Below are 27,958 nucleotides of genomic sequence, written 5' to 3' on the forward strand. Positions count from 1 at the left end.
TCAGACGTGAGAGAGAGCCATAAAACTGTAAATTTATTCATAAGTATTCTTCATCTGCTTGTAACTTACATGACAACTAAACATTCCTGTCTATGCTATGAAGACTTATGTGCTGAGAAATGATGTTTACTATATCTATACTATATCTTAAAGGGATAGTTCACCCAAAAATGAAAATTACGTCATCATTTTCTCACTCTCACATTGTTACAAAGCTGTATACATTTTTTTTATATAAAAATAAAGGAAGATATTTTAAAAAATGTTTGTAACCAAACCGATCATGAGCCCCATTCGCTTCCATATGGAAAAAAGAATACGATAAAAGTGAATGAGGCTCATAGTCGGTTTGAATACAAACATTCCTCAAAATATTTTCAAAACTAACTAAATTTATACAGGTTTGTAACAACATGAGGGTAAGTAAATGATGACAGAATTTTCATTTTCGAGTTAACTATCCCTACTGAAACCCTTTCACTGTCTGAATTTTTTTTTCTTAAAACCAAAAGGCCCTTAGTGGTCACTGGGCAGTACCCTTTAACCCAGGGGTGGGCAACTCCTGGTCCTGAGGGCCAGTGTCCCTGCAGAGTTTAGCTCCAACCCTAATCAAACACAGCTGAAAAATCTAATTGAAGTCTTCAGGACCGTTTGGAAATGACATTCAGGTGTGTTTGATTAAGGTTGAAGCTAAACTCTGCAGGACTGTGGCCCTCGATGCCCACCCCTGCTTTAACCCCTTCAGATCCTGTGCCACTGGAAGGGACATCACACATTTTGTGGTTTTAACCAATAAAAATGCTGATCAACCAGATCTGAAGGGGTTAATAAGTCATCAATAGGTACCATTTAGGTACAGATATGTCAACATTTGATACCAAAATGTACACTGTAAAAATCCCTTTTTGCACTTAAATTTTTAAGTTTAATCAATTTGAAATCTCAGTTCATTTAAACTTTTTTGACTAGTGAGGATTTGCTTTAAATTAAAAAAAAATAAATAAAGTTGAAATAACTTAAGCTAATTCAACTTAATTTTATAATTTACAACTACTCATTACTAGTCAGCTAGTCAAAAGTTGTAATTAATTGCAAATTCAAGTTGCAAGTGCAACAAGGATTTATTACGGTGTACCTTTGAGATACAGTACCATTATGCTTTTGATCACTAATATGTACAGTACTGTGCAAAAGTCTTAGGCCACCACCACCAGACTTCTTGTTTTAGAAGTTTTAATATTTATTTTTCTATTTATTTTATTAAAATACAAACAGACAAAATATGTACAAAAAAAATTTCAGGACTAAATGTTGTCTTTTGTCAGTGTTTAGTGTGACTTCTCTTGGCACTAAATGCATCTTGAGCGTTTTTGATCAGAATGAAGTAAAAAGACGAATTTCTTTAAAATTAGAACAGGGTTTAATTATATTTATGTTTAAGAGATCCTGCAATTTCCTGCTATTGCTCAAGTGGAAGGGGAGTTTACCCTAAAAACTTGAAACATCAGTTTACATTTTTAAAAAGTTTTTATACTATATACACATTTCCTGTATTTTCTGGATGTATTCTATTAAAAAGACTGATAAACAATTATATATGATCACTATGACATTGCAAAAACAACTAATCTAATTCTGGCATGTTGGCCTAATACTTTTGCACAGTACTGTACCTTTAAGGTACTTATTTTTAGGTGCAAAGATGTTCTTTGTGAAATGGTACCGTCCCAGTGACAACTAGGGACCATTTTTTGTAGTATTTGTAAAACAGGAAGGTAAAAACTGACACATTATAAAAACACAATCCAAATCACTGTGCACTGAATGTTTTATTGCAATCAACTAACAATAGCAAAGTGCTTTTCATAACAGCAATTGCTACGATTGAATAAAATATATGAATAGTTATAAAAAACACAAAAACTAAACAGAGTACAACAAAAACACAAGCATAAAAAAACTATGGCAATATTTTCAAGATTCAGTGCACTATTTTGGTTATTTAAAAAAAAGAAACATAAAAATCACCACTTGAAAAAGCAGCACTGGCTGAACTGAACACATCAACACAAAAGTATTTTTTTCTCGTTTTGTCGTTTTTTTTTTCCTGCAGCTACACTGTCAGTACACAGCCATAACATGCAGCCCTCGAAATGCATTTACAACATTGTGAGAACATTATGATTCAGCTGAGCATGTTGAACTACAAAACACTATTTAAAGTTCTGAATGATTCTGTACAGATTGAACCGCAATATTACACTGTCACACTCAATACCACACCGTCCATCTCCTGCTTGGGGAAAGCCGAAGCATAAAACCGGTTCACAAAATCTGAATAAAGGGAACACAACTGAAACTATTTGATCAAATACATTAGCAGGTAAATTTAATAATAGATGTTCTTCCTTGTTTTGTTGCTCACGCAAAAGTTGTCACTGGGACGGTACCTCTAAGGTACCAATGTGTTAGCTACAAAAGTATCCTTTTTGAAAAGATACCGCCCCAGTGACCACTTTTGTACCCTCTTGTACCTTATTTCTGACAGTGTACATTGTAAAATAGTGCTTATGATACACAACTACACTCTTAAAAATCACAGTAATGTCAAAGAAGAACCGTTTTTGGTTCCTCAAAGAGCGATTGTTTTTTTTAAGAGTGTAAGTCAGATTTCTGGCATAACAACAACTGAAGAAAGTTAAAATTCGTTATTAAAAAAATTACCAAATTAGGATCAGAGAGGCCTTCCACAAGTGGAGGATGGAGAGGGTGGCATTGATCCGACGTGATGTCACAAATGTCACAACTCTCAATTTCAGACATTAAAATGTCCCCCCTTACTCATCATGCACTGTACAGATTGACAAAATTGAGTAGCGATAAAGAGAGCTAGATCATCACCGTATTCTCCAATCATTTTGCTTCACAGTCCGATCATTTCCCATCATCCCCTGACTGCGCAGTAAATCTTCAATGTTTCTGCAAAACGTCTATGCAGATTTATGAAGTTCACAGATTCTATCTAGGTGTTTTATGGTCCAATAAATAAGACAATCACAAGCTTCAAGTGGATCTAAATTTCATTTACAGAAAAGCTGCGATGTTTCAAATACAGATATCAGTTGACTGTCGAGATCACGCGAGTGATGGCACGATGGGCCACAAAACACTAAGCATGATGTCACGTTGTTGATGATGCGTGAACAACAAAGTCTTGTGTAGCATGTGAAATGCCCGTCACCGCTATTAGACAACACATTTTGTTTAGTAGTCCGTGACTTGCTTGAAATAAAATGAAATTTAAGATTTATTCACACTAGAGCTAGAAACAAATAGTACTGTATAGATGTTTGCGACGTCCCTTTAGAGTAAGCTGAATGTTGAGTAATCTTCAATGGAAAATGGGTTGGCAGTGTCTTTTGATGTTTTCATGAAAGCAAACAATAATAATTTCGATCTTAGATTAACTTTTAGAGATATAAATCACATATTTATCACTCTATTGTGCGCTTACAGGTCACAGATCATGAAATGGTGCATCAAGTTTGTTTCACGTTTTTTTCAGGTGGTTTGGGCACCATGTTTCATACACAAACCCATAAAGAAAACAGCAACAACATATGACTTACTGTATATACTGTATAACAAAATGTCTAATCATCAGCATCGAGTATCTTTGTAAGTCTTTGTTTAGTAAGCTGAAAATTCATATACGCAGAATGTCAACATTTGCTTTCCTCCAGATCATTTGAAGGGCATGAATAATGATGAGAAGTCTTGGCACTAAAGACGTCCCTGGAGTCAGTATTGTCCTGGTTGATATTCAAAAAATCCAGAGAGGTGGAGAGAAAAGCCCTTCATGCCCGACAGATCGTTGACCACGTCAGCCTCCATTTGTATCTATTTAGCACTATGGAAATACTTAACACTGAAGAGAACAGGCACTACAGTACATTTGGGGTCATCTTGTGTGTATATATACACAACTATCACACACACATATACTCATACGAAAGGGTGTTTTGGTGGTAAATTAATTTTCTTTAGCGTTGTGATGGGACCTCAAAACAAGACTAATTTGCAAAGGTGTTAAACATCTTGGATGACTTGGAAACGTGTCTGCGTCTTACTGTCTTTTTTTGACTGGATGATATCAGACGGTCTGTGTTACAAGATTTATTCACATTTTTCTAACTTCTACATTGTGGCTTTAAATCTGATTTGTTGTAATGTGTATCTTTTGAAATTTAATTGGTCTTTGGCAGTGAGAATGAGCTGGAGATACATTTATATCCAGGAGTCGGTGGGTGATGTGGGCTCTCTATACTTTATATGTATCCGTCGAAACAGAGGCAGTTCTCAGATCAGTTCAGTGGCACACTCACACACACGCTCACAAAATCATACAATGTACATCCATCGTCAGCTTTCCGAGGAAAGATTGTCCTTTTCGTCCTTCATCCATATACCATTGTTACGAGATGTTCACGGTCCACCACTGACCTTCCCGAAACGTTGGAAGCAAAACTCAGCACTGACATAATAATAAAATAACAAATAAAACGCAGTGGTTTGCACCAGACTTCATAAACGGGAGAAAAAGCAAAAAATATAAACCTGTGTCTTTTCATCCTGGCACGCAGTGCTAAAATACATCAAAGCCCACAGACGCTGCAACCTCAAAGAAAAATGTCATCACAAGAGCGAGAATGTTAAGTAAAAGCCGCATTAAATAAAGAAAGTGATGGAAATGTCTAGGCATCACCACCAGCAGCCACCGTAGCCATGGCAACTTCAACAGAGGAAGATCTTAGTCAGTCATATGGACGGATTGACGGGCCAGGCTAGAAGCCCAGATTACATCCTGGTGGCCTCATCGTGGACGAGGAGAAGAAGAAAAATAGAGAGAAATAGTGTAGATGAGCGAGTCTCTTAGTGAGACGGGGTCACGTCCACGTCGCCGTTACTCCACAGAGCCGGGGTGAAGGCTGAGAGCTGGAGGGTCCAGACAGGTGGGGGAATAACTGAGGTGGGGCTCTTTGATCCACAGGAGAGGAGCTCCGTTCTTGCCCTCCTGATTCTTACTGGAGCTGCGGCTCTTGTAACGCACCAGCAGGACGGCGATGAGGAGGATGCCGAAGATCGGGAAAGGGTAGAAGAAGACGAAGTAGAAGAGGGAGTCATTGGAACAAACCACAGATTGTAGGGTGGACTCTAGAAGAGGAAAGCAAATATATGTATTATATATTTTGTCATAAGTAGTGATATGCATTAACTTAATAATAATTTGATTTTGAAAGTTTGTGAAATCCATTGGAACTACCGTACTTTCCAGACTTTAAGCCGCACTCGAGAATAAGCCGCATCATTCAAAAAATGTGTCATTAAGACGAAATAATATATTTAAGTCACAGTAGACTATACATTGCGTTTCTTTAGAAAATTATTTCACAAAATCCAAGCCGAAGAAAAGACATTTATTCTGGAAAGGCAAGTTATTCAACTAAACAACAGCAGACAGAACAGCAGGCTGAATAGATGTCTGTACGTTAAAGTAATATTATCAGTTATTTAAATGATAAACCATAGCATACAGAACTTACCTGGAAGGTTGAATAGTCTAAATTAACCGTACAAGCCAACTAGCGTGAAGTTCGCATACTCGTCATTCAACATTACAGAACCCCTTGAAATATATAAATACAGAAGCAGAATATAGCGAACTCTCGCGGCTGTAGACGGTAATGTTGTCTCTTGCCTCATAAATGTTAAAATTAATTCATACTGACTTACAAGGCGCACCTGACTATAAGACGCAGCACCAGCCAAAATATGAAAAAAACAGCTTATAGATGTGAAAAAATTTTTTCAGGCTAATATTCTAATGTCTAATATTCATGTGCTAGTCTTCCTTCTATCTGTATCAACCTAAAACTTTGAGTATACATCATTTTGAAGTAATACAATAATTCAGTTATTGCGAACTGATGCGATATGCATATTGCGGTATGCACATTTGTGCCTTGTCCTAAACAAATCAAAAAAGTCTAGTTAATGTGAAGCTATCTTCAAAATATTTTGTTACCAAATACTTCACAGTGTACACTGTGCAATTTTCAATTTTATTCAATATTCAATTTATGATAATGCCTGAAGTTTTTAAAATCCATTTGACCTCTATTAAAATTGTCAGATTTCAGGCACTAATATTCATGTGCCAGTCTACCAGCTATCTGTATCAACCTAAAACTTTGAGTATACATAAGTTTAAAGTAATAAAAACATTCAGCTATTGCAAACCATTGCGATATGCACACTTGTGCTATTTCACATGATTCAATGCATAATCAGCCAAAGTCTGCATATTTATGCGGGGGCTGCATTTTTTTAAATACGCCACACTTTCGACGCAAAAATTGCAGATTTCTGCTCACAAAATATGCGTGACTTGCATGATTTCATAATCCCCGCAATTCGTAGCAAAAAGTCATATATATATCTTAGCAGAAAGTTGAAAAATGTTGCATTTACTTCACACATGCACAGCCATGTCCCCTGTTGTCATGGGAATGTTAGGAAGTGAGGTAATTGTGTGATGTGTACATCAATGAAAAGCTGTAAACAGTTTTTGCAAGTTCCCGCAATTTTGGCAAGTTCCCGCAATTTCATCGGATAAAATTGCATAAATATCTCGCATATTCCATCACATTTTTTAAGAAAACGTGCCGTAAGATCAAGGATTTTTGCCCGCAACAATCACAAAAAAACTATTTTTTTTATGGAAGGACTGTCATTTGATACATTTGTGCAATCGTAAACAATTCAATAAAATCATGTTAATCTGAGGCTATTTAGTTTAAACTAGCCTGAAGTACAGTTCAGTTTTACCGCATGGGTTTGTGTACAGTGCGCGTAACACACATTTCATCATCACAATAGTATGCACGCGCATTGTAGGCGCACCATTAGATTTTTGTAACCGCGTGAACTTTCTACGAGTAGGTCTCGCATGCGCATACAGCAGTATGTAGGACAGGAGAGGTATTGCATTTTGTCGCAAAGCACATGTGTCAAACGTTTGTGTACACGTAAGAGTCAAATAAACTATGCTTTGCAAGGCTGTGCATTTGACTGTAAAAACACAAACTAAACTCCAGGCTTAACTGTGCGTTCACACCGCCACCATCGAAGCGACAGGAAGTCGTTTATTTTCGACGAGAGCTGGTGGCGAGCTCCGGCGAAGCTATCTTTGACGTTGTAAGCATCGAGGAGAGTTGATATCAGCTTAACTGATTGGAAGGCAGAAAGGTTCGGCGGCAACCAATTGGAAGGCGGAAACCCATAGAAGTCTTCCACTAGAAAGGATTCCAGAGAATGCATTCAAGCATTAACTACCATATTTTTCGGTCTATAAGCCACGTTTTTATTTTTATATCTTGGCTGGTGCTGCGTCTTATAGTCAGGTGCGCCTTGTAAGTCAGTATGAATTAATTTTGACATTTATGAGGCATCTTTTCAGTCTGCTGTTCTGTCTGCTATTGTTTAGTTGAATAACCTGCCTTCCCAGATTAAATATCTGTTCTTCGGCTTGGATTTTGTGAAATAATTTTCTAAATAAACACGACGTAGTCCACTGTGAGTTATATATGTTATTTCGTCTTAATGACGCATTTTTGAATGACACGGCTTATACTCCGGTGCGGCTTATAGTCCGGAAAATATGGTACTGTTTTCGTTGGCAGGGCAGCCAGAGCGTTTTTTTGACGCTCTCACCGGCAGTGGTGTGAACGTACAGTAAAATTTAAAAAAATACTCCACAGTGTATATTGTGGGATTTTATGCAAAATAGTATGTTACACTGTAAACATTTTGTAATGATACATGTTTAACAGTACTAGTAGTTGTTTCACTTCTGTCATGTTTTGCGCAATGTGATTTGCAAATCCTGTGTATACAGTACCACATATTGCACAAATAGTGGTAGTACTTCAATTTAAGTGTATAGACAATAAGCCAGAAGTGCTACAAGCATCATTCCGTTGCTCCCTTAGTTGCCATTTCATTCGGGTCAAATCTCATTGGTCCTGCTCCACATAGCTATATATTAAACATGACACGTTCTAATGGAAGTGATTCTGTTGCTTCACGCATCATTGCTGCCAGTATAGACAGAAACATTACTTACTGAATTACTCTTCGGTAGGACAAATAATACACCGTCTGTACTTTATGTGATTGATAAAATGCAAATCCTTACCCTGCTCCAGAACATTAACAATGGTGACCCCAGAGTTGTTGGTGGCCAGGCGGTACCAGGCGTTGCGTGGATTCAGCAGCCACTCCTCCACGTGACAATAGTAATTGCCTGCATCTCTTGACCGAGCTTTCTGGATGGTCAGACTGTACAGATCGGAGGTGGTGCGCTCAAACTGCAGGCGAGAATTCGGACCGGGCTCCTCCGTAGGGCTGCAGTTGCCGTTACCAAACACTGCATCATGACCGATGGAAAAGACACATTGATAATCATCCTCATCCTGTCCCTGACGATTCACGTACCAGGATACGGAGAAGCGTGAATCTTTCGATGACTGAGATGGGATGCTACAGCCCAGCCGGATCGACCCGTCTTCAGGCACTGTGATATTGGATTCTGCCTCCTCCACTTGTAATTTCACCACTGCAAACAAAACCGATAATCAGAGTCATTTAGAGCATGATGATGTTTATGAATAAGTTCCTGTTCTAGTATTCATTCGATCCTTTTGGGTGAATTTATTTTAAGAAATGTAGTCTATATATGAAAGATTTAAGATCATATACTTGTGACAAAAAAGTGTCTGCCACTAGAAATAAATAAATCATGCTTTATGGTCCACTAAGAAGCCAACTGGCTATTTACGAAAAAGGATGAGTCGTTCGATTTGTCCCATCTAAGCTCCCTGTTTTAGTCATAAATATAAAGACAAACTGCACCTGTTGAGTCATTTAATGCGGTCTTAAAACTACAGTAAATAAATTCAGAGCTAAGCAGAATATCCTGTGTTACTTGAAGGTTTGCACGGGTATGAAATGGATTTGCATATTCTAACACAACTATCTATTCTTAAACCAATTTCTGCAGAGTCTCACACGAGCTGTGCTTTGTGTCACTCCCAGATGAAGGTGAAGATCAGCACATTTAGCGTGAGAAATCGCAAGGTTCTTCAGAAGGGCCCTAGCTGAAATCGGGGTAAAAATACTGAATTTCTCTCGGAGACTTTAAGGGCCTGGTCTTATCTTCTGCTCATGTGCAAGCGGTGCAATTCAACTGTAAAGATGGCAGATTAGGAGGTGGCGAACTTTTCATTTACCATCTTTTTACAAATACAGATGCTATTTCAGGCAACGATGCACCGGGAAGGTGATATGATGCTTATTTATCCCCAGGGAAATAAAATTGAAGAGTTTTCAAGCACATCTAGATGGGATTCATAAAAGACAGCTCTAGTTATAGATTGTTAAAATGCTGATTAAATACTAGGAAAAATGCATTTGGATAATAAATCGATTATTCGATTTTATAAATATCAGTTGATCCATGTCAATGTGTCCAATTTGCATTATTGTTTTGTTTTAAAGGAGGGTGCATGATTTTTGAAAAACACTTTGGAAAAGGTAGTCGGGCCGAGTACCATAACATACTTAATCAGCCAATCAGCAGTAAGGGGCGTGTCTACCAGTAGTGTCTACTCGATGCAAAGTTTGCCACAATATGTATGAAGCTGGTCATGTATGTGGTTCCTTATCTCAAAATATGTGTTCTGCGCGTTGAGTGATCCGATGTGCATCATGTGTCTTGTCAAAATAAGTGCCTGCTGCAGACACGTCTAAAGGGTTTATGATAAAAGAGACGCTTGCCGGATACTCGCATAATCTCATGTGTATTCAGAGTTTACTGTTAAGTGAGTGTCCTGCGTGTATTTTGTGAACGTGAGCGTCTCTTTTATCATAAACGGTTTTGACACGTGTGCAGCAGGCACTTTTTTTGACAAAACACATGATGCACATAGTTCATATGACGCAACAAACACATATTTTAAAAACGCAAGCAACACACATGACACTCCAAACACATATTTTGAATTTGCGTCACTCGGATGAGCAGTCAGGAGTTGCCACTGGTGTCTACTAACCAACATCGATGCCTGGGTTGCGTATGTGTGGGGCGGGTCTATCAATAAAAGGTCCGGATTCTATTGGGGTAGGGGCGTGTTTGTTTAGGTGATTTCAAATATCAACATTGGCTTTCAGAGATCATGCACCCCGCCTTTAAAGTCCCTGTAAAGTCAGATATAAAATCTTTGAGTTTGTCAAACCCCTGAAAAATGTATTATTAACCACCCAACCAAATCTGAATGAAACCACGCCCACTCGGAGAAAAGCTCAAATGGGTGCTCACAAGTTTTTGCTCCGAGTTTTATAAGTTGTGTAAGAGCGCCATCTGGTGGATAATAGGTATTACGGATTGCCGGAAAAACTTGTCATTGGCAGAGAAGCGTTTTTTCTTAATTGACGAGTTAACTCGTCAATGGCGGAGAAAGAGTTAACAATGTACTCTGCAATTGAGTACTATGGAGTGTAATGCCTTTTCCCCTGTTTCAGCTATACATTTTTAATGTGTATAGAAACAATTTTCAAGGCTTTACAAAGCTATTTTTGGGCCCTTTATGCCTTTATTTGACCTATGACGTACAGGATAGGCAAAGGAGCCGGAGATCGATCCTGTGTCACCGAAAGCGTGTCTGCACCATATGTCGGACCATGGACCACTATACCATCGGCCCCGACTGCATTATTGTTTTTTACAAAGTTACTTGACCAACAAACTCTATTTGCTCTGCCAAAACTCACTTTGGTGACCTTGTTGAGCTCAGTGGAGCAGCTGTCTTGGCCACCTGTGCATCTAAAACTATTTCGCTTAATAAACCAGATGAGAAACTACACAACAAAATGTGTCTGTGCACCAGCGGTAAGTTGATGACCCGTGTGTAGGGCAGTAATGCTGATGAGTGTGTCAGGTAGGATGTGAAGGAGGGATCAGACTTGTTTGCTATGCCAAACATCTTTAATATAGATGAGATAAGGCAGCTGCTGCCAGGAGACTAAAAAACAATTTTGACTTCTCATATAAGAAAGCTACGAATAGAAAGCTATGCATTTTTATTTTTATAAAGGATGCACGTTAAACAGGATGCAAGAATGGACCTACTAATTATTTTTTACCAGAATCTTTCTCATCCGTTATAGTAGAATAAAAGACAAGAATCAGAAATAAGAATCAAGCCGCATGCTTTCAACGAGCCCCGGTGACATCAAAAAAGCATTGCATAGTCACGTGAGCCATATTAGACGTACATACTGTACATAGGGTCAGCGACAGCTCATGATAGAAAAAAAACACACACACCGATTGCCCTATGGGTGTGGCACGGGGCACTAAAAGCCCTTTAATAGTTGTGAGAGTTTACATAAGGGGTCTCTGCAGGGAGAACAGCAAAACAGCATCTGTGTGGTGCTCAGATGGGCTTTATGAATAAGGCCTGTGGGTGCTATCAGCTGTGATTGTGACTGTTACAAGGATTCGGACTCCCCCTCACCACATGCAAGTGGGTAAAGTGTGAGTGCTAAGGTCCCATGTGGTAAGGCTCATTCAGTGAGGGGAGGGTACAAAGGCTCTGTTTTATTTTATCTCTCTTATAAAGACACACATGCAGATGAATGATTTGGCTTGGGCAGGCACGAGGCTCAGGATGGCTGGGGTCCACGGTGGTCTCAGGGGGAGAATGTTTTCATGCTGTTCTTTCCGTGCCAGATGGCCCGGATAAGCCCATGGGAGTGTAACGCGCCCCTACAACTGAATCTGAAATTGAATGGCTCGGCTACAGGAACCGAGGCCAACTTTGTCAGTAGGGTGCCATTGTACATATTGCAACCACCTTCTTACCTGGCTGTCTCACCACCACATGTGTGAAGCCAGAATCGTCTTGTGCCAAGCGGAACCAGGCTCCTTCAGGGTCCATGAGCCACTCCTCCACGCGGCAGTAGTACGTTCCAGAATCGCTGGTCTCGGAGCGGTGCAAGGTCAGGCTGTATAGCCGAGGAGAGAGCCTTTCTGACTGCACGCGGCTGCGCAGACGCTCTTCTTCCGCATACGCTCCGTACTCGAACGCTCCAGAGTGCTCGATCTTTAACAGCAGCTCGTCAGGTACTCCCGGCTCGGTTTTGTGGGCGTACCACAGCACGGCATGCTGGGATTCAGGGCTGGTTTGAGAGGTGATGGAACAGTTGACACGCACCCGACTGTCCTCAAGAAACTGCAGGCTCTGGTTGGTTTTGTGCACTTGTAGTTTACTCACTAAAAGAGAGAGAAAGTAAGAGAGCATTTGTTAGAACAATGACTTCTGGAGGATTATAATAGAGTAGGCTTATATACACCAAATACAAAATGTGAAATGACTTAAAGGATTAATCCATTTTCTTAAAACAAATTTTAGATAATTTACTCACCACCATGTCATCCAAAATGTTGACGTCGTTTTTTGTTCAGTAAAAAAGAAATTATGTTTTTTGAGGAAAACTTTTGAGGATTTTTCTCATTTTAATGGACTTTAATGGACCCCAACACGTAACAGTTTTAATGCAGTTTAAAATTGCAGTTTCAACGCAGCTTCAAAGGACTCTAAACGATACCAAATGAGGCATAAGAGTCTTATCTAGCGAAACGATTGTCATTTTTGTCAAGAACAATAAAAAATATGCACTTTTAAACCACAACTTCTCTTCTTCCTCCGGCTGTGTGACGAGCCAGTGCGACCTCACGTAATTGCGTAATGACGTTGAAAGGTCACGTGTTACATATACGAAACGCACATTTGCAGACCATTTTAAACAATAAACTGGCACAAAAATGACACTAAAGACAGTAATTAGTATCATTCGACATACAAGTTATCTCTTCACTGGCGCGTTACAGGACCGGAGGAAGACGACAAGTTGTGGTTTAAAAGTGCATATTTTTAATTTATCTTGCCAAAAATGACAATCGTTTCGCTAGATAAGACCCTTATGCCTCGTTTGGGATAGTTCAGAGTCCCCTGAAGCTGCATTGAAACTGCAATTTTAAACTGCATTAAAACTATTAAGTGTTGGGGTCCATTCAAGTCCATTAAAATTAGAATAATCCTGGAATGTTTTCCTCAAAAAACATAATTTCTTCTCGACTGAACAAAGAAAAACATCAACATTTTGGATTACATGGTGGTGAGTAAATTATCTGGATTTTTTTTAAGAAAATGGACTAATCCTTTAAAAGTTTTCTTGATTCCATTTAAAATCAAACATTTGTGACTTAATCATCCTACATAATGTAAAGAACATAACCTTGATATCTTTAATATCGACTGAGTAATATCATCTCAAAGACTGAAATCAATGTGAAATCAATGGACAGGGTCACATTTGGCTGTGTCATGAACAGGCCTGTATTCAGTATGGATATGTTTTGTTGCTGATGTTATGCTGGTATAGGTTATGGCAGACAGAAATAAGATGTCAGAATAACACTTTAAGGAGCACAAGGCTGCTGGCATGTGGCTCATTCTTATTGAATTACCTACAGGTGCGTCAGGTGTGACCGTCATGGGCACAGGCTGCTATTTCACACCATGAGTGGATTTACGAGCACCAGAGGAGCTTAAGAAAACACAATGAAGAAGAGGGACAATGCAAACACGGGGCCACGTCTGCACTTAAAGGGATAGTTCATCCAAAAATGAAGCCCCATTTACTTCCATAGTATTCTTTTCGTTTGTAACAACATGAGAGTGAGTAAATGATGACAGAATTTTCATTTTTGGGTGAACTATTACTTTAAAAGTGAAATTGATGTTACACATGTGTGTTCTTGGGAACATGCATATGGTTCAGGCACACTTTCAAACACAGTAAACATATGCTACTGCATCACTACTTCATTTGTCCGTGAACACACACAGACTCTCTTGCAATGGAATAACAAAATATTTTTTTATACCCACAAGTAAACAAGCATCTGTTAAACTTCATATTTGATTTTTTTCTGCTTTAATGGCTCTTTGCTAAAAATCCAATTTTCAACTGATGCTTTGGCTCAAGTAATCCCCACTATGCATTTCTGCACTTCTAGCAAAGTCTCATAATTCGTCTTTAAGCCTGGACCGTCTCCAGAATAACAGCGACATGAACACACTTATACCTCTGACTGGTCCGAAAACACAATCCCTGCAGCGAAGCTCTTCAAATCAATTGCATAATGTCAAATCTTACAGATTTAACACACTACAATATGCAGTGTGGTTTTGCTTTTCAACCTAAAACTGTAAGGCTGAAAACAGTTACATTTTATAAGGATGTGCGTCTCAGAGAAAGCCTTATTTTCTTATCAAACGTGTGGATTGGGCTTTGGACATCCTGTGTTATATACACTGTGTCTATTAGCATATTCTCAAAAAACTGTGAGAAATTATTCATAATTCTGTTTTATGTGACAGCTGTGTGTTTGAGAAGTCTGCAGTGTAAAACCGCTGCCTGCTGACATACTACTTAACATATCTGTTATCAAACTGAGATATTATAGATAATATACTGTATATACTACGCAAAAGTCTTAGGCCACCATCACCAGCTTTGTTGTTTCAGCAATGTTTTAATGTCATCCATACTCTACAATACAAACAGAAAATACAGGAAACATGTACACAAAATTAAAAACAAAACAATTTTCAGAACTAAATGTCTTCTTCAGGCATCAGTCAGTATTTAGTGTGACCTCTCTTGGCACGAAACATATCTTGAACTTTTTTGAGGAGATTAAAGTCCTGAAGTCATTTGATTAGAATTAGAAAATAAGAATTCATTTTAGTAAGGTTTAAGAGATCCTGCAGTGTGAAAGGGGTGTTTACCCTAAATACTTGAAACTTCAGCTTATACTTTTATACTGTTTTTAATACTACATACACATTTCCTGTATTTTCTGGTTGTATTCTAATAAAAAGATTGATAAATAATTATATATGATCACTATACGATTGCAAAAACATCAAATCTTATGGTAGCATGGTGGCCTAAGACTTTTGCACAGTACTGTATACTGTATATAAAATATAGTGTACCTAAAATGTATTATAGAGTTGTGTTTAGCCTTGCTGAGATCATTATGAGATACACAGAATACCTTCAAATCGAAAGACTCCAACAATAGAGACAAGAACAGTACCCCTGAGCCAGTAAAAGCAAAACAAAGTACTAAACAAGACGAATAGAATAAATAACATGAACATAAAAACTGTATGTGTACTGTTCAGGTATCTTTATGGGACTACACTCATTATTTTCAACCCAGTGTTGGGTCAAGCCCAGCACCATGGGTTGTAATTTAATTTGGTTTCAACCCAATGCTGGTTTGTTTTAACCCATTGTTGGGTCAAATATAAACAATTTCTGGGATAATTTAACCCAACGGCTGGGCTTGTCCCGTTTTTACCCAATGATGGGTTAAAAAATAACCCAACATTTTTAGAGCGTTTTTAGAGATAAATCCATGTATTGGCTGACAAAGATCGAAACGTTGATTTTTTTTTTAAATAAAGGGAATAAAAACTAAAAATCTTTAGTTTTGTTATTAATGCATGTAATACAAATAAAACAGTAAATGTAAAAAAAAAACGATTTACAAAATGTACTGTTTTATACCATAAACAATCTATAGTTGTACTTATGTGAAAAACAGGTTACACTTTATCACTAATTATATAAATATTGAGTCATAATAATGATTAACAACATCTAGAACCTACATGCAATTACAGTATGCACAATTTACTGTTATTACTACCGTATGCAACATGTAACAAAGACAGTGAAATAAAGTGTTACCAAAAAGTGACAACCGTTTTTCAATATTTTACTATGTTCTTACCTCAACTTAGACGAATTAATGGGTGATTCTCACAAAACCATTGAAACACCACGGCACTAATGTTTTCAGCTATAAAATGTGTAATATAGTAACATTAAAAAGCATCAGAATTAACACAATACTGTGTTCTACCTTGCACAATGTGTGATTTCAACATAAGAATTTATAATTGTAAATTTTATCTCATTTTCTGCTGAAATTCTCATTACCGCAATGTGTCCGGCTGTGTTTGAACATGCGTTATGTTGTAATTTAATCAAATTAACACAAAAATATTAAGAAAAAAAATAAATGGATGTTTTGCTAGACTACTTTAGATGACAGAAAAAATATTTACTGAATGTTCATGTATAATAATAATGAAGAAAAATTAGGAAAATAATATGTCCATGCCTGATGTTCTCATCCTCCGCAACACTTTTTGAGAACATCATTACCGCAACAGATGCTTATTAAATGTTAATTTAATTAATAGAAGCATAATACTTTGATTTTAAATGCATGTGCAGAATCTCCAAATTATGTTCTTTCAGGTTTGTCATGTAATTTTGAAAATATGTCAGTGTTGATGTTTTCTGACTGTTGCGGTAATGAGATTTTTTAGGACTAATTTTTAAAATTATGTTACAAAAAGTGTTAAATGATAAGTAAAAGTTTTTAAATTAATGTTCCCATTTACTCCAGACTTTGTTTTTCAATGTCTGGTGGGAAAAAAAGTAAATTTAAGCAATTTTTACATTTTCATGCTTGACATTTTTAAAACCAAGTTTTCGTGAGAATCACCCTAATACATACCTATGTTTTTTTCAATGCGTGCACTTTTAATCTTTGTAGCACCTCATGAATGTGTTAGCATTTAGCCTAGCCCCATTCATTCCTATGGCTCCAAACAGGGATGAATTTAGAAGCCACCAAACACTTCCATGTTTTTCCTATTGAAAGACTGTTACATGATTAGTTACAAGAGTAAGTATGGTGGCACAAAATAAAACTTTTGTTTGGAGCCATAGGAATGAATGGGGCTAGGCTAAATGCTAACACATTCACGAAACGCTGTAGCCTACAAAGATTAAAAGCGCACGCATTGAAAAAAAGATAGGTATGTATTAATTCATCTAAGTTAAGGTAAGAACATAGTAAAATATTGAAAAATGGTGGTGTTTTCATTTAAACATTCAACTTTTATCTGTCTAACAGGCATTTCTCTTGTAAATGCAAAATGGCATCTTGTGTGCATGCCCTCAATAATGAAGCATTATCGACTCAGTGCACACTAAAGAGTCTCTTAAACTCCTGGCAGTCACTTCTTCATGAATCTCTTCAGAAAACTCCAGAACACCAGCAGCTCATTTACAATACACAAAACAGCAAAACCAAAAGATAAGACTGTCAATTTAAATTTCTCCAGTCTAAAAAGCTAAAACAGAATACAAAATGTTGCTGTTGCAGAGGTTTTGTGTAGCAAGATAAACTGTCTACAATATTTATTCATTTGTGGCTGATCACAGATGCATTCAGCATTGCTCAGGTACTTACAAAGCACAATGGCATTTTTAAAGCACATAATACTGTTGTTTGACTACAGCAATCATACATTATTGCACAGATTAACACAAAGTTATTTATTCAGAGGAGGGAAACACATGGCAGCTTAGAGTTGAGGATTTGTTTCGTCTGCTAGGCACCAAAAAAGCTGTTTATTTTCTAGTAAAGACATTAAGAATCGCAAGTGGAAATGACCACTGCATATTCTGTCTAACAGAGATTCATTATTTCTACTACACTAATATTAGCTATTAGCACTGGTTTTGCAAGTTTCACATCCTTCTCTAACAGTTACGGTTCCCCGCTCTATAGATGATGGACAGAGGATGAGGTCTGAAGTCTTGTGAGGTCTCCTGCATGTCTCATAGTGAAGAAAAGCACCCAATTAAATTCCGACAGAATCTTTAACTTCACCAGGCATGATTAAACAATCTAATTAAACAAGGCATTTGTTCATGATAAAACTGCAAGCCATTTCTTTTCTGTTGTAAATCGAATAGGGAAAATCAATAATTGCGTGAAAAAGCGAGAGAGGATAAAAAGAGAAAGACGAGAAAAAGCAATAAATGAAGCAAATCAAGCAGCGTGGTTAAAAAGCTCAGAGGCTGATTAGAGTCCGTTTGTGACGGCTTTCAGTAACAGGGAGGCGGCATCGGAGGGGGAGGCTGGCAGCGGAAAAAGCAAACTGGGAAAATGTTTTGAGTGCATCCGTGATTTTGTAAGAAAACGCTGCGCTGTGTTCCCTCCTCCTGCGTGTGTCCAATTTGTTAGCCCCAGTTAATTGCCGACACACTGCGCTGCCGAGATAAAGATGCTTTTATTTGCTTTATTTATTGATAAAGGATTTATTTATTATTTACAAGACCCACAATCTCTAAAGATAATGCAGCCTTCCCATAAAGAACAATAAAAAAGCACTGGCAACATAACAAACATTTATTGCTGGCAATTCTACTTTTGTACAGAACAGAGATTTTAAATGGGCCATATGAGAAATCGATTCCTTGATGTTTTGAGATTAAAAAGCTTTTTATACTATGACAACATTCTGTCATTCATAGAACTCAAACTTCCTACAAAAGTTTTATAAGAGCTTTATTAACATAAAAGCTACAAATAGGACTCATTAAGAAGGATTTTTTCAGCACGAATGGTTTTGGGATCACAAAGTCATGAGGGCTGTGCAAAAAAGCTGCCATTGAAAAATATTGTGCATTAAAAAACACTGCTTACATGTAGATAAAAACACACCTCTATTTAGCATCATTCATTTGTGATCCGATCAACCAAAAAGCATCTTAATACCGGGTGTAAACAGGGCCTACGACTTATTCCTGGTTTAATCTAAGACTACGTTCAGACTGCAAAATTTAATGTTTAATTCTGATTCTTTGCTCAGATCTGTGTGAACTGGTCGTGGTCCTGAACTGTATCGTGTGCGCAAAAGAACAATAATACGTCACACACAGCACGCAGTAATATGGAAATGAACGTGCAAACTACTGAGCGGGTGGGGTGGACTTCATACGGAGCTCCGCAGACCGGCCAGTCGATGCATTTTATCTTCTTTTCAGTGGGAGCGAGAGATATGAGAGCATATGCAACGAGGCAGTCTGCTCCCGGGTCACTCATGGGTCGGTCATCTGGACAACGCTTCAGGAAAGTCAAACACTTATTTGCCTGTTATGTGCAACAGAAGCTCAATATTTATTTTCTTGAATGTTTTTAAGGGGTTTTGCAAACATGCCATTGGTGCATATTTCCGCAATTGTGGCGCATATCGATCTAGAATGACGTAAAAGTCGCATGAATTCCGATATGACTGTTCAGACTGAGGCCACATTGCAAAACATCCGACCTGTAATCTGATTTAGAACCACATATGGGAGTGACTCAAATCAGAACCGAAAAGATCAGATTCCATGTGGTTTGTGTTGTTCACACTGGCTATGTTTACATGCACAAAATTTTGTCAATCCGATTAAATTTAATACGATTGAAGGTTTTGACGATACAGTTTACATGCACCCTAAAGATTGCAATTTGATTAAAATGTTGGTTTACATGTACATTCTAAAGAAACCAAACCGAACGTCTGCGCAAGCTTACAGCCAGGGTTGCCAGACAAATGGACATTCAAAACTAGCCCAAAAGCATCCCATTGACTATTTACAGCCCAAATACCAATAACTAATGAACGAAATACTTTCATCTTTAACCCGCAGAAAAAAAAAACAACTGGTGGAAACAGCTCAATCTAAACTCGAAAAAAAAGCAGAGGACTTGGCAACGCCTTGCTGCAGACAGCATCTCTCGTCGAGTTCAGGCTTTATCTCTGGATTAAAGTCAAAACGGAGTTGGAGAAAGTTTTCAGATATAGGTGATGAAAACACACTTTTCAAAAGTCACGTGACCCCAGTAACCTTACCTTAATAATATGTGATGCCACTGCCTTGCTAATGCGTGTTTCTGTGAGGAGAATCATGTGATATAAGAGGTAATTATAAGACGTGAACTTGAGCACACATGTTCTGCGCATGTGCACAATGTATTTTTGCATCCGATTGAGAAAACACTACGATTCACGCGTTTACATGCATACTTTTTCCAGCGGATCGGATCACGGAGTACACCACCCCCTTCGATACTTTTCAAATTTGCATCCGATCGTCCTCAATTGAGCCATCAATACGAATACAAACGGATTATTTGGTTACATGTAAACGTACCTACTGTCATACAAACAGAGCAAAAAATTGGATTTTGATGGCAGTGTGAACGTAGTCTAAACCGCTTTTGGAATGCAGTATGAGAAACACTAAAATCAAACATATTTATAACTTATGATGGCACTGGAATCTACAAAGTGTTTTATGTCATTTTAAAAATTGCACAATTAAAATCTTTATCATTTTAATCTTTCAGGGTTTCTGTTGATGATACAAAATCCCAGGCAGCCATTAGGGCGAACAGTTAATAGGTAGCTAAATTTCAACCCCCACTGACAGATGAAAGGTTCTTCAGACTGTCAATCATTCGCATAATCATATCCCAGTTCATGCATATTCATGAGCTTCAGAAGTACACCTATTAGCCAGATGATTGAGATGTATACATGAAAGTCTTTTTGGTCTGCTTTCTTTAAAAAAAAAAACTAGAGATGGTTCATTTGCTGCCTTGCAGATGTGAAGTGGCTCTGAATGAAGCAGTCACGTGTGGATGTGTATAATTATTATAGATAGAAAGAGCAGGCAATAGAGAGCCTGAGAGAAGATTGCCTCGCAAAGGAGTTCAACAGGTAAAAGTACAATATACTAGGAGGAACAATTAAACGGTGCATCCTTATGTGCCCCCCCAAAGAAAGTTTATGACATAAAACCTTCCAAAACTTAATATTTGAATTAAACAAAACATTAAATTATACAAATGTAGTTCTTTGGTTAGTAGCCTTATTTATCTGAGATTTAATTACACAGAATTTATGATACATTTATTTATTTGATAAAATGTCATAAAACTGGGGCCATCATATGGCCCCCGGTTTGAGAACCACCGACATAAACCACATAGAAAGTTGAAACGCATGTGTCCACATCACATACAAAGCAGAAACTCAAATCCATCCTGATGCATGATCGACAATGTCAATACAGTAGACTATCTACTCACCCGTCCATCGATCATTCAGAAATCTGAACAACCCAAAATCCAAATGTTTCAGCAGTACTCTAAATGCTTATTTTCATGCCTGACCACTTCTTTGAACAAAACTATATACAAGGTATAAAGTGGACCATGTAGATACCTCTATGCCAAAATGATTACTACGAAGTGAAAGTATAGACTGTGAAGTGAAGTTTTTAAGAAACTGCATTAAAAGCAAGTCCTGGATTTAACACAACAGTAACCAAACACATCAAAAGCCAGCTTACGCCTCTAAACTTGCCTGCTCTCTTGCAAACCTAGCATGCTAATCCAAGCAGCAGACCCTGCAATGTGTCATATTAAAGTTGAAATGTCACGAATTGTGTTTAATTCAAGTAAAAAAAGATTGCGTTTTTATTTCAGAGAGGTGGGAGCAGTTTAAGCACATCCACCCTGCGCAGAGAAGAATGGAGCTTTAACACCGCTGCCCTTCGTCTGTTACGAAAACATAATGGCAGCCTACTATCTATGCTAATGAGACTGATGCATCGCTCATTCTTTTGTGATAAAGAAAGATTTCCAGCCGTCTACTACAATATAATTAAGTCTATGGTAATTATGTAGATCTGTGCTTGATAGACCACAGATGAGGCCTTGATGTGTGCTACACGCCTCCACCTCTACCTCACATTGACATGTATCCTCAACCAGGGAGTCACTTAGTGGGTGTTGGTCCTTGTCTGTGACACGGCAAGAGTAGCACCGAGAGGTCAATGTGAACAGTGTCTGTCATTAGAAAGCCGTGCACGGGCATGAAGTACATCAAGGTCGGTATGAGTGGCCATTGTGAGGTGTTTATATGCACAGGGAAAAACATTTAGCTTAAACCAATGTCTTTGTTTTGGCTTAGCCAGTATGTGAAACAGACTGTGACTGGCTAACAGCATCTGCTTAATGTTTATGTCAATTTACTTACAGGCCTCATCTCCACTTTATTGTTAGAAATGTATGAACATAATAATCAGCAAAACAACTGGTACACACATCTAGGTGGTATTTCACTAGTCTACTCGATTTTGGATGTCTGATTCTTGCAAAAATGTTAGACGTCAAAAACACTCACAGATGAAGAATTTAAGCAGGTTGACAAATTAAAGGTATTTTTACACAACAAAAATGTACAACAAATGAACATTTTCCCTTTGTTTTGCGTATAAACAATCATCTTGTCAAAATGATCCCCATTCATACAGATATATGAGAACAACTCAAGCGTTGTATTATGCATTCCAGCCCATCTGTAACAATGTCTGAACACACAATGCGCATGTGCACAACATCACATCAAAATTGCATTTTTTGTACTGCATTTTACACCCATGCCCGCTCTCTATACCTCTAAATAACGCATTATTTAAGGGGACAGCCATTTTCCAGTATTGTCCAAAATTATAGTGGACAATATCAATTGCACTTATTCAATATCCCATAATACACCACAATAACGTGTGTACAATCGATGTACACTCAATGAGTGCGTTTACATGCACAGTCTTACGCCGATTATGCTTAATAAACTGATAGCACGTGGGGTCATGTAAATGCGTAAAACGGTTTTCTTTAATTGGGAAAAGCCCATAAACGGCATATGCCAAAACCGATCGGCACAGGTGGTTTTTTGCTCATTTCCCTGATTTCGCACGGCATGTAAACACCTTAATCGGCTTTCTCACGGTTTTGTCCATGTGCGCATGTCTCCGCGTGTGAAAGATAAACGTCAGACGCGGAAGTAAGCGCAAAGTAACGCATAAATGTTTCTGCTCTATTAAAGCAGTTGGCAGAGAAACTGCGAAAATAAAAACGGATGTTATTTTTACAGGTTCTGGAGACATGAAAAGAAATAAAACAATATAGCTTTAGACAGATATGCCGTCGGCTTTTTGATCGACTATTATGTACTATAGGCGATGACGTCACTACCTTCGAGAAACCTGACAAATCTCCAAGTCCCACGTAGATGCATTTGTCTGCATAGCCGGTTTATTTAATTTGCATGTAAACACATTAAAACAGTTTTTTATAATAAGCAAATTTTTGATAGTTATCCGCTTATTCTGTGCACGTAAATGTACTCATGACTCAATGACTTGCCGCTACCTACTGACAGTGAGGCCTGCGCCACATGAACTTTCGTGTCTTGACCAAGGGGCAACCTTCCAATCTCTATCATGAAGCCAACAAGGAAGTGACGGTGCGGTTGCATCGGCCCGCGGGTCGGTCAGATAATTCATGTTGATGTGCCGTGCTACATCGGGTCCGGGCTTTAAAAGTCGAGTTGTAATTTTCAGGCCCGTTGAGAACTCTACTGCCAACCATTAGCTTCAAAAAGGCTCTTCACAAACCTACGGATGACGTCATGGACACTACCATGTCCGTATTTTTTATAATATATGGTCTTGACACAAAATGTAGTGCTTCCGGGGCACTCAGTGTCTAAATTCACTCATTGGATTTCATTTATTCAGGTGGGCTATATCAGTGAAGTAATGTAGAGAATAGTGAATGAAGTTATATGGGGCTATTCAGACACAGCCACAGACAGTAGTGGAAACCTTTTAAAAAAACTCACAATTTCAAAAGTTTTCGTTGTCAAGCCCTCAAAATGCTACTGACGAGCAATTGAATGGCCAAAACACCATTAAAAACTTGAAAACTGTGTCGTGTGAACACCTTCTAAATCTCTCTCTCTAATTTCCTGTCACTGATGGAGTACCCTGCCAATGTTTGTGATTGTGTCTTCGTCCTATCATGGCTGTTATACGTTCACGCACAGCTTCAATGAAGATTGACATTTAATAAACAAACTGTTCTGCTTCTCTTTTTAAAACTGCCTCAGATTCTCCAACAAGTATGTAAATAATGCTTATGTCTGAATGCCATCTAAGATAGTTGACATCTGAGGTTTTGATTAAATTTTAAATCATAAGAGAGTTTACGTCACGTCCCAGATGCTGATGTATGTGTGCAGGGGAAATACATCATTAATTTTATAAAACTGCCGATGGATAACAACATGCATTTGAAGATTGAAAGGTTTATACACTCACCTAAAGGATTATAATGAACACCTGTTCAATTTCTCATTAATGCAATTATCTAATCAACCAATCACATGGCAGTAGCTTCAATGCATTTAGAGGTGTGGTCTTGGTCAAGACAATCTCCTGAACTCCAAACTGAATGTCAGAATGGGAAAGAAAGGTGATTTAAGCAATTTTGAAAGTGGGATGGTTGTTGGTGCCAGACGGGCCGGTCTGAGCATTTCACAATCTGCTCAGTTACTGGGATTTTCACGCACAACCATTTCTAGGGTTTACAAAGAATGGTGTGATAAGGGAAAAACATCCAGTATGTGGCAGTCCTGTGGATGAAAATGCCTTTTTGATGCTAGAGGTCAGAGGAGAATGGGCCGACTGATTCAAGCTGATAGAAGAGCAACTTTGACTGAAATAACCACTCGTTACAACCGAGGTATGCAGCAAAGCATTTGTGAAGCCACAACACGCACAACCTTAAGGCGGATGGGTTACAACAGCAGAAGACCCCACCGGGTACCACTCATCTCCACTACAAATAGGAAAAAGAGGCTACAATTTGCACAAGCTCACCAAAATTGGACAGTTGCAGACTGGAAAATGTTGGCATGGTCTGATGAGTCTCGATTTTCTTCCGCCATATAATATAGTTCTCATTTTTATCTGCCTAAAAAAAATCATGTTTTATTTTGTGCCACCATACTTACTCGTGTAACTACTCATGTAACAGACTTTAAATAGGGAAAATATGGAAGTGTTTGGTGGCTTCTAAATTAATCTCTGTTTGGATTCTAAGGAATGAATGGGGCTAGGCTAAATGCTAACCCATTCACGACGCGCCGTACAAAGATTAAGTGCACGCATTGAAAAAAGGATAGGTATGTATTAATTTGTCTAAGTTGAGGTAAGAACATAGTAAAATATTAAAAAAACTGTGGCGTTTTCTTTTAAAATGTGTTACCATACTTGTGAAAACCAAGCTAAAGTCATTTTTTGTAATTTATGGATTTCTACATAAAATCATACTACATAATGTAAAGAACATTTTAAGAAAATATAACTTTGATATCTTCAATATTGACTAAGATCATGTCAAAGGTGAAAAGTGAAATCAAACTTCGATGCTCCTAATCTCATAATCATATGACTTTAGCCTGAATTTCACAGACAGGGTCACATTTGGTCAATGGAAAGTAGATTTTGTGTTACAGCCTATATGTGTTAAAATACTGGCTACATAGACAGCTAACTATGGTCTGGAACAAAGCCACTGTGTGTGTATTGAAGGGTCTCTCTGTGAATATAGCGGCAGACAGTGTTATATCCTGACCTTGAGCATCTCATCTAGGCTAATTAATAACCAAAACCCCTCCGAAATCGTTTAGGATATGAATGCTCCAGAAACAAAGGTGGGTTATCCATCTACCATTGTGTATGTGAATGTCATAGAGCAAGGTCTGTTGCTTGGGCACTGGGATGGAAATTAAGTGAGTAGTCAAAGCTCTAGTGATTGAATTAGGAGCTCAAAGCCTGTGAGCCCTGGAAGAAAGATAAGGTGCCCTACACAAAGCCTTTTGGGAAAAACCTGGAGAATATACAGTAGTAGGTCAGTGGTTTTCAGATTTTCAACCATTGATTAAACCCTAACATTCAGCTATCACAAAATTGCTTTTGAGTTTCTTAAGACTGTGAACAACAGAGGCATATTGTTCTTTATCAAAATATCACACTAAGAAAAGCATGCTAGACGCTCATGAATTCATCTGAATGGTCCTTTTGCAGATATGTGAACCTCAGATGCATTCATTAAATACATTTTTGAATTTGATCTTAAAACATTTCTCAACCTATCTGTCAGACTGAATACAAGTGGGCCACTTTTAAAGCTTTTTACAGCTCAGAAATTGTGGTGTGTGGACTTTGATCAGCACCCCATCTTGCATTGTAGATGAAAGAATGTAGGCTGTGCACTGAAGTCTTAGGGGGCTAACACACTAGGCATTTACTCATACAGCAAATACTTTTAATCTGAAGTGACTCACTGTGCATTCAAGAGACAGCGCGGAAAGCTCTGACGGAGTGTTTGACGTAGAGGAATGCGTAAGATTTGTTGTAGAAAGAGCAGTGTCAGTTTAAAGTAAAGTAAATTACAAAAGTACAACCCGTCTTTTTGGTAAATGGATGCGTACGGAGTCAAAACACAGATTTGCTTGTTTCCTTTAACACTAATTTGCAACCTGTAAAGTTGAAGGTAACATAATGCTGCCGCCAAAAATGTTAATTGTGGACGTTCACCAGAGAAGGAAGCAAATGACTGTGGGTGTAAGGAAGTAGAGGAATGTGGAGCTAAGGTTTTGAGAAAGGAAAAACAGAATCTGTGGGAGAGTTGGAGAAGTTGATGAATTCTCTTTGCCCTAAAGGAAGATTGTGGTGCACAGCTGAAGACTCTGCTCATAATGAAGACGGACAGCAGCGATCCATCCATGGGAGACAGTGATCCAGTTTCTATGACAATTTAGACGGTATCAATTTAGGGCACAGTGAGAACCATCAGTTGGCAGGCGGGCTGGTGCCCAACAGGCCACGACAGGTGTGGGGGTGCATTGATCCGTCACTGCCAAGACCCATTTATGTTAAAGACACTTAACACTACAGTATAGCAGGGGCCGTTGGAACAACACCGGGACAATTAATGAGAAAGAGTCTAGCAGAATGCAAACAAGAAGGTAAAAGGGAAAAGATGGAGAGAGAGAGAAAGAAAGAGAGGCTGTTTACACCTGGTTTAAAATTTTGGTCTGTGGGCAGTCCTTCTGATTTCGTTTAAACACATGCAAGAGAACTGATAGGTTTTAATTTACGAACACTAATATTAGGTCAAAGTCTGCTGCTTGTTATGTTAATAAACATGCTGGACAATGTTTTGTACATGAATATATAACAGCTTTCTATATTATTTTAGAGCAATTGATGAAATAAGCGTGCGCAACTTTCGCACACTGGCAAAATGAAAGAGGCGGAGAGCAGCCGCTTCAGTTTTATAAATGAAAGATTGCGTTGAACACTAGGGCTGTAACGATTAATCGTGCAAATGTGCGTTTTATTAATAAATTAATTTTAATGAATTACGGTGAAATCCCTGCACATCCAAATGCTAGAGGGCGCTCTCGTGCAGAAACTCCATTTGTGCCACAGAAGTAGTACTATAACAAACACTATTCCCGTAAATGTCTATAAGAATATTTATATAGCTGTTCTTCAAATTGTCTCAGGTGTTTTCATGATAATAAATAATATTTTGAATGAGTTTGTTTAACGAGTGTTGCTTTTTAAATGCACATTATTAACGACTCAGACTCATAATGATTTTAGATTGATAAGGACTTCTTACTGACCAAAACACTGTAGTACACGCACAATCTGTGCATGAAACACAGAATCGCAGCCTTGCTATTTAGAATCGACTTCAGACAGGCATTTTTAATGGGAAACACAATTAATCAGCACTGCCCTTTGAACATTGTGGGGTCGTGCTAGAAGTCATGTCCGATGTAAAAACATTGTGGTTGGTATATAACACATAAGATGATAGGTGGAGAGTCCGTGTCTTTTGTGGCTGCTCACTTATTTAGAAAGTGACCAATATTTTAAGATTGCGTTCTCCTCTCTAAACTGTTGATAC

The 27,958-nt window shown here is 38.1% G+C and overlaps 1 protein-coding gene across 1 annotated transcript in view; it reads right to left on the bottom strand.

Annotated features, from left to right (window-relative positions):
* Positions 1–1,810: 1,810 nt before the first annotated feature.
* igsf3 (immunoglobulin superfamily, member 3) overlaps positions 1,811–27,958 on the bottom strand; it is a 183,411-nt gene continuing 157,263 nt past the window's right edge. Inside the window, exons 7-9 of the mRNA XM_055214429.2 lie at positions 11,984–12,394; positions 8,258–8,677; positions 1,811–5,214 (exon numbers count right to left, since the gene is read on the bottom strand). Of these exons, the coding sequence (XP_055070404.1) occupies positions 4,964–5,214; positions 8,258–8,677; positions 11,984–12,394 (1,082 nt within the window). The 3' untranslated portion in view covers positions 1,811–4,963. The remainder of the gene's footprint in view (positions 5,215–8,257; positions 8,678–11,983; positions 12,395–27,958) is intronic.

The sequence above is a fragment of the Misgurnus anguillicaudatus genome, chromosome 17 (genome assembly GCF_027580225.2).
Source record: "Misgurnus anguillicaudatus chromosome 17, ASM2758022v2, whole genome shotgun sequence".
NCBI lineage: Eukaryota > Metazoa > Chordata > Actinopteri > Cypriniformes > Cobitidae > Misgurnus > Misgurnus anguillicaudatus.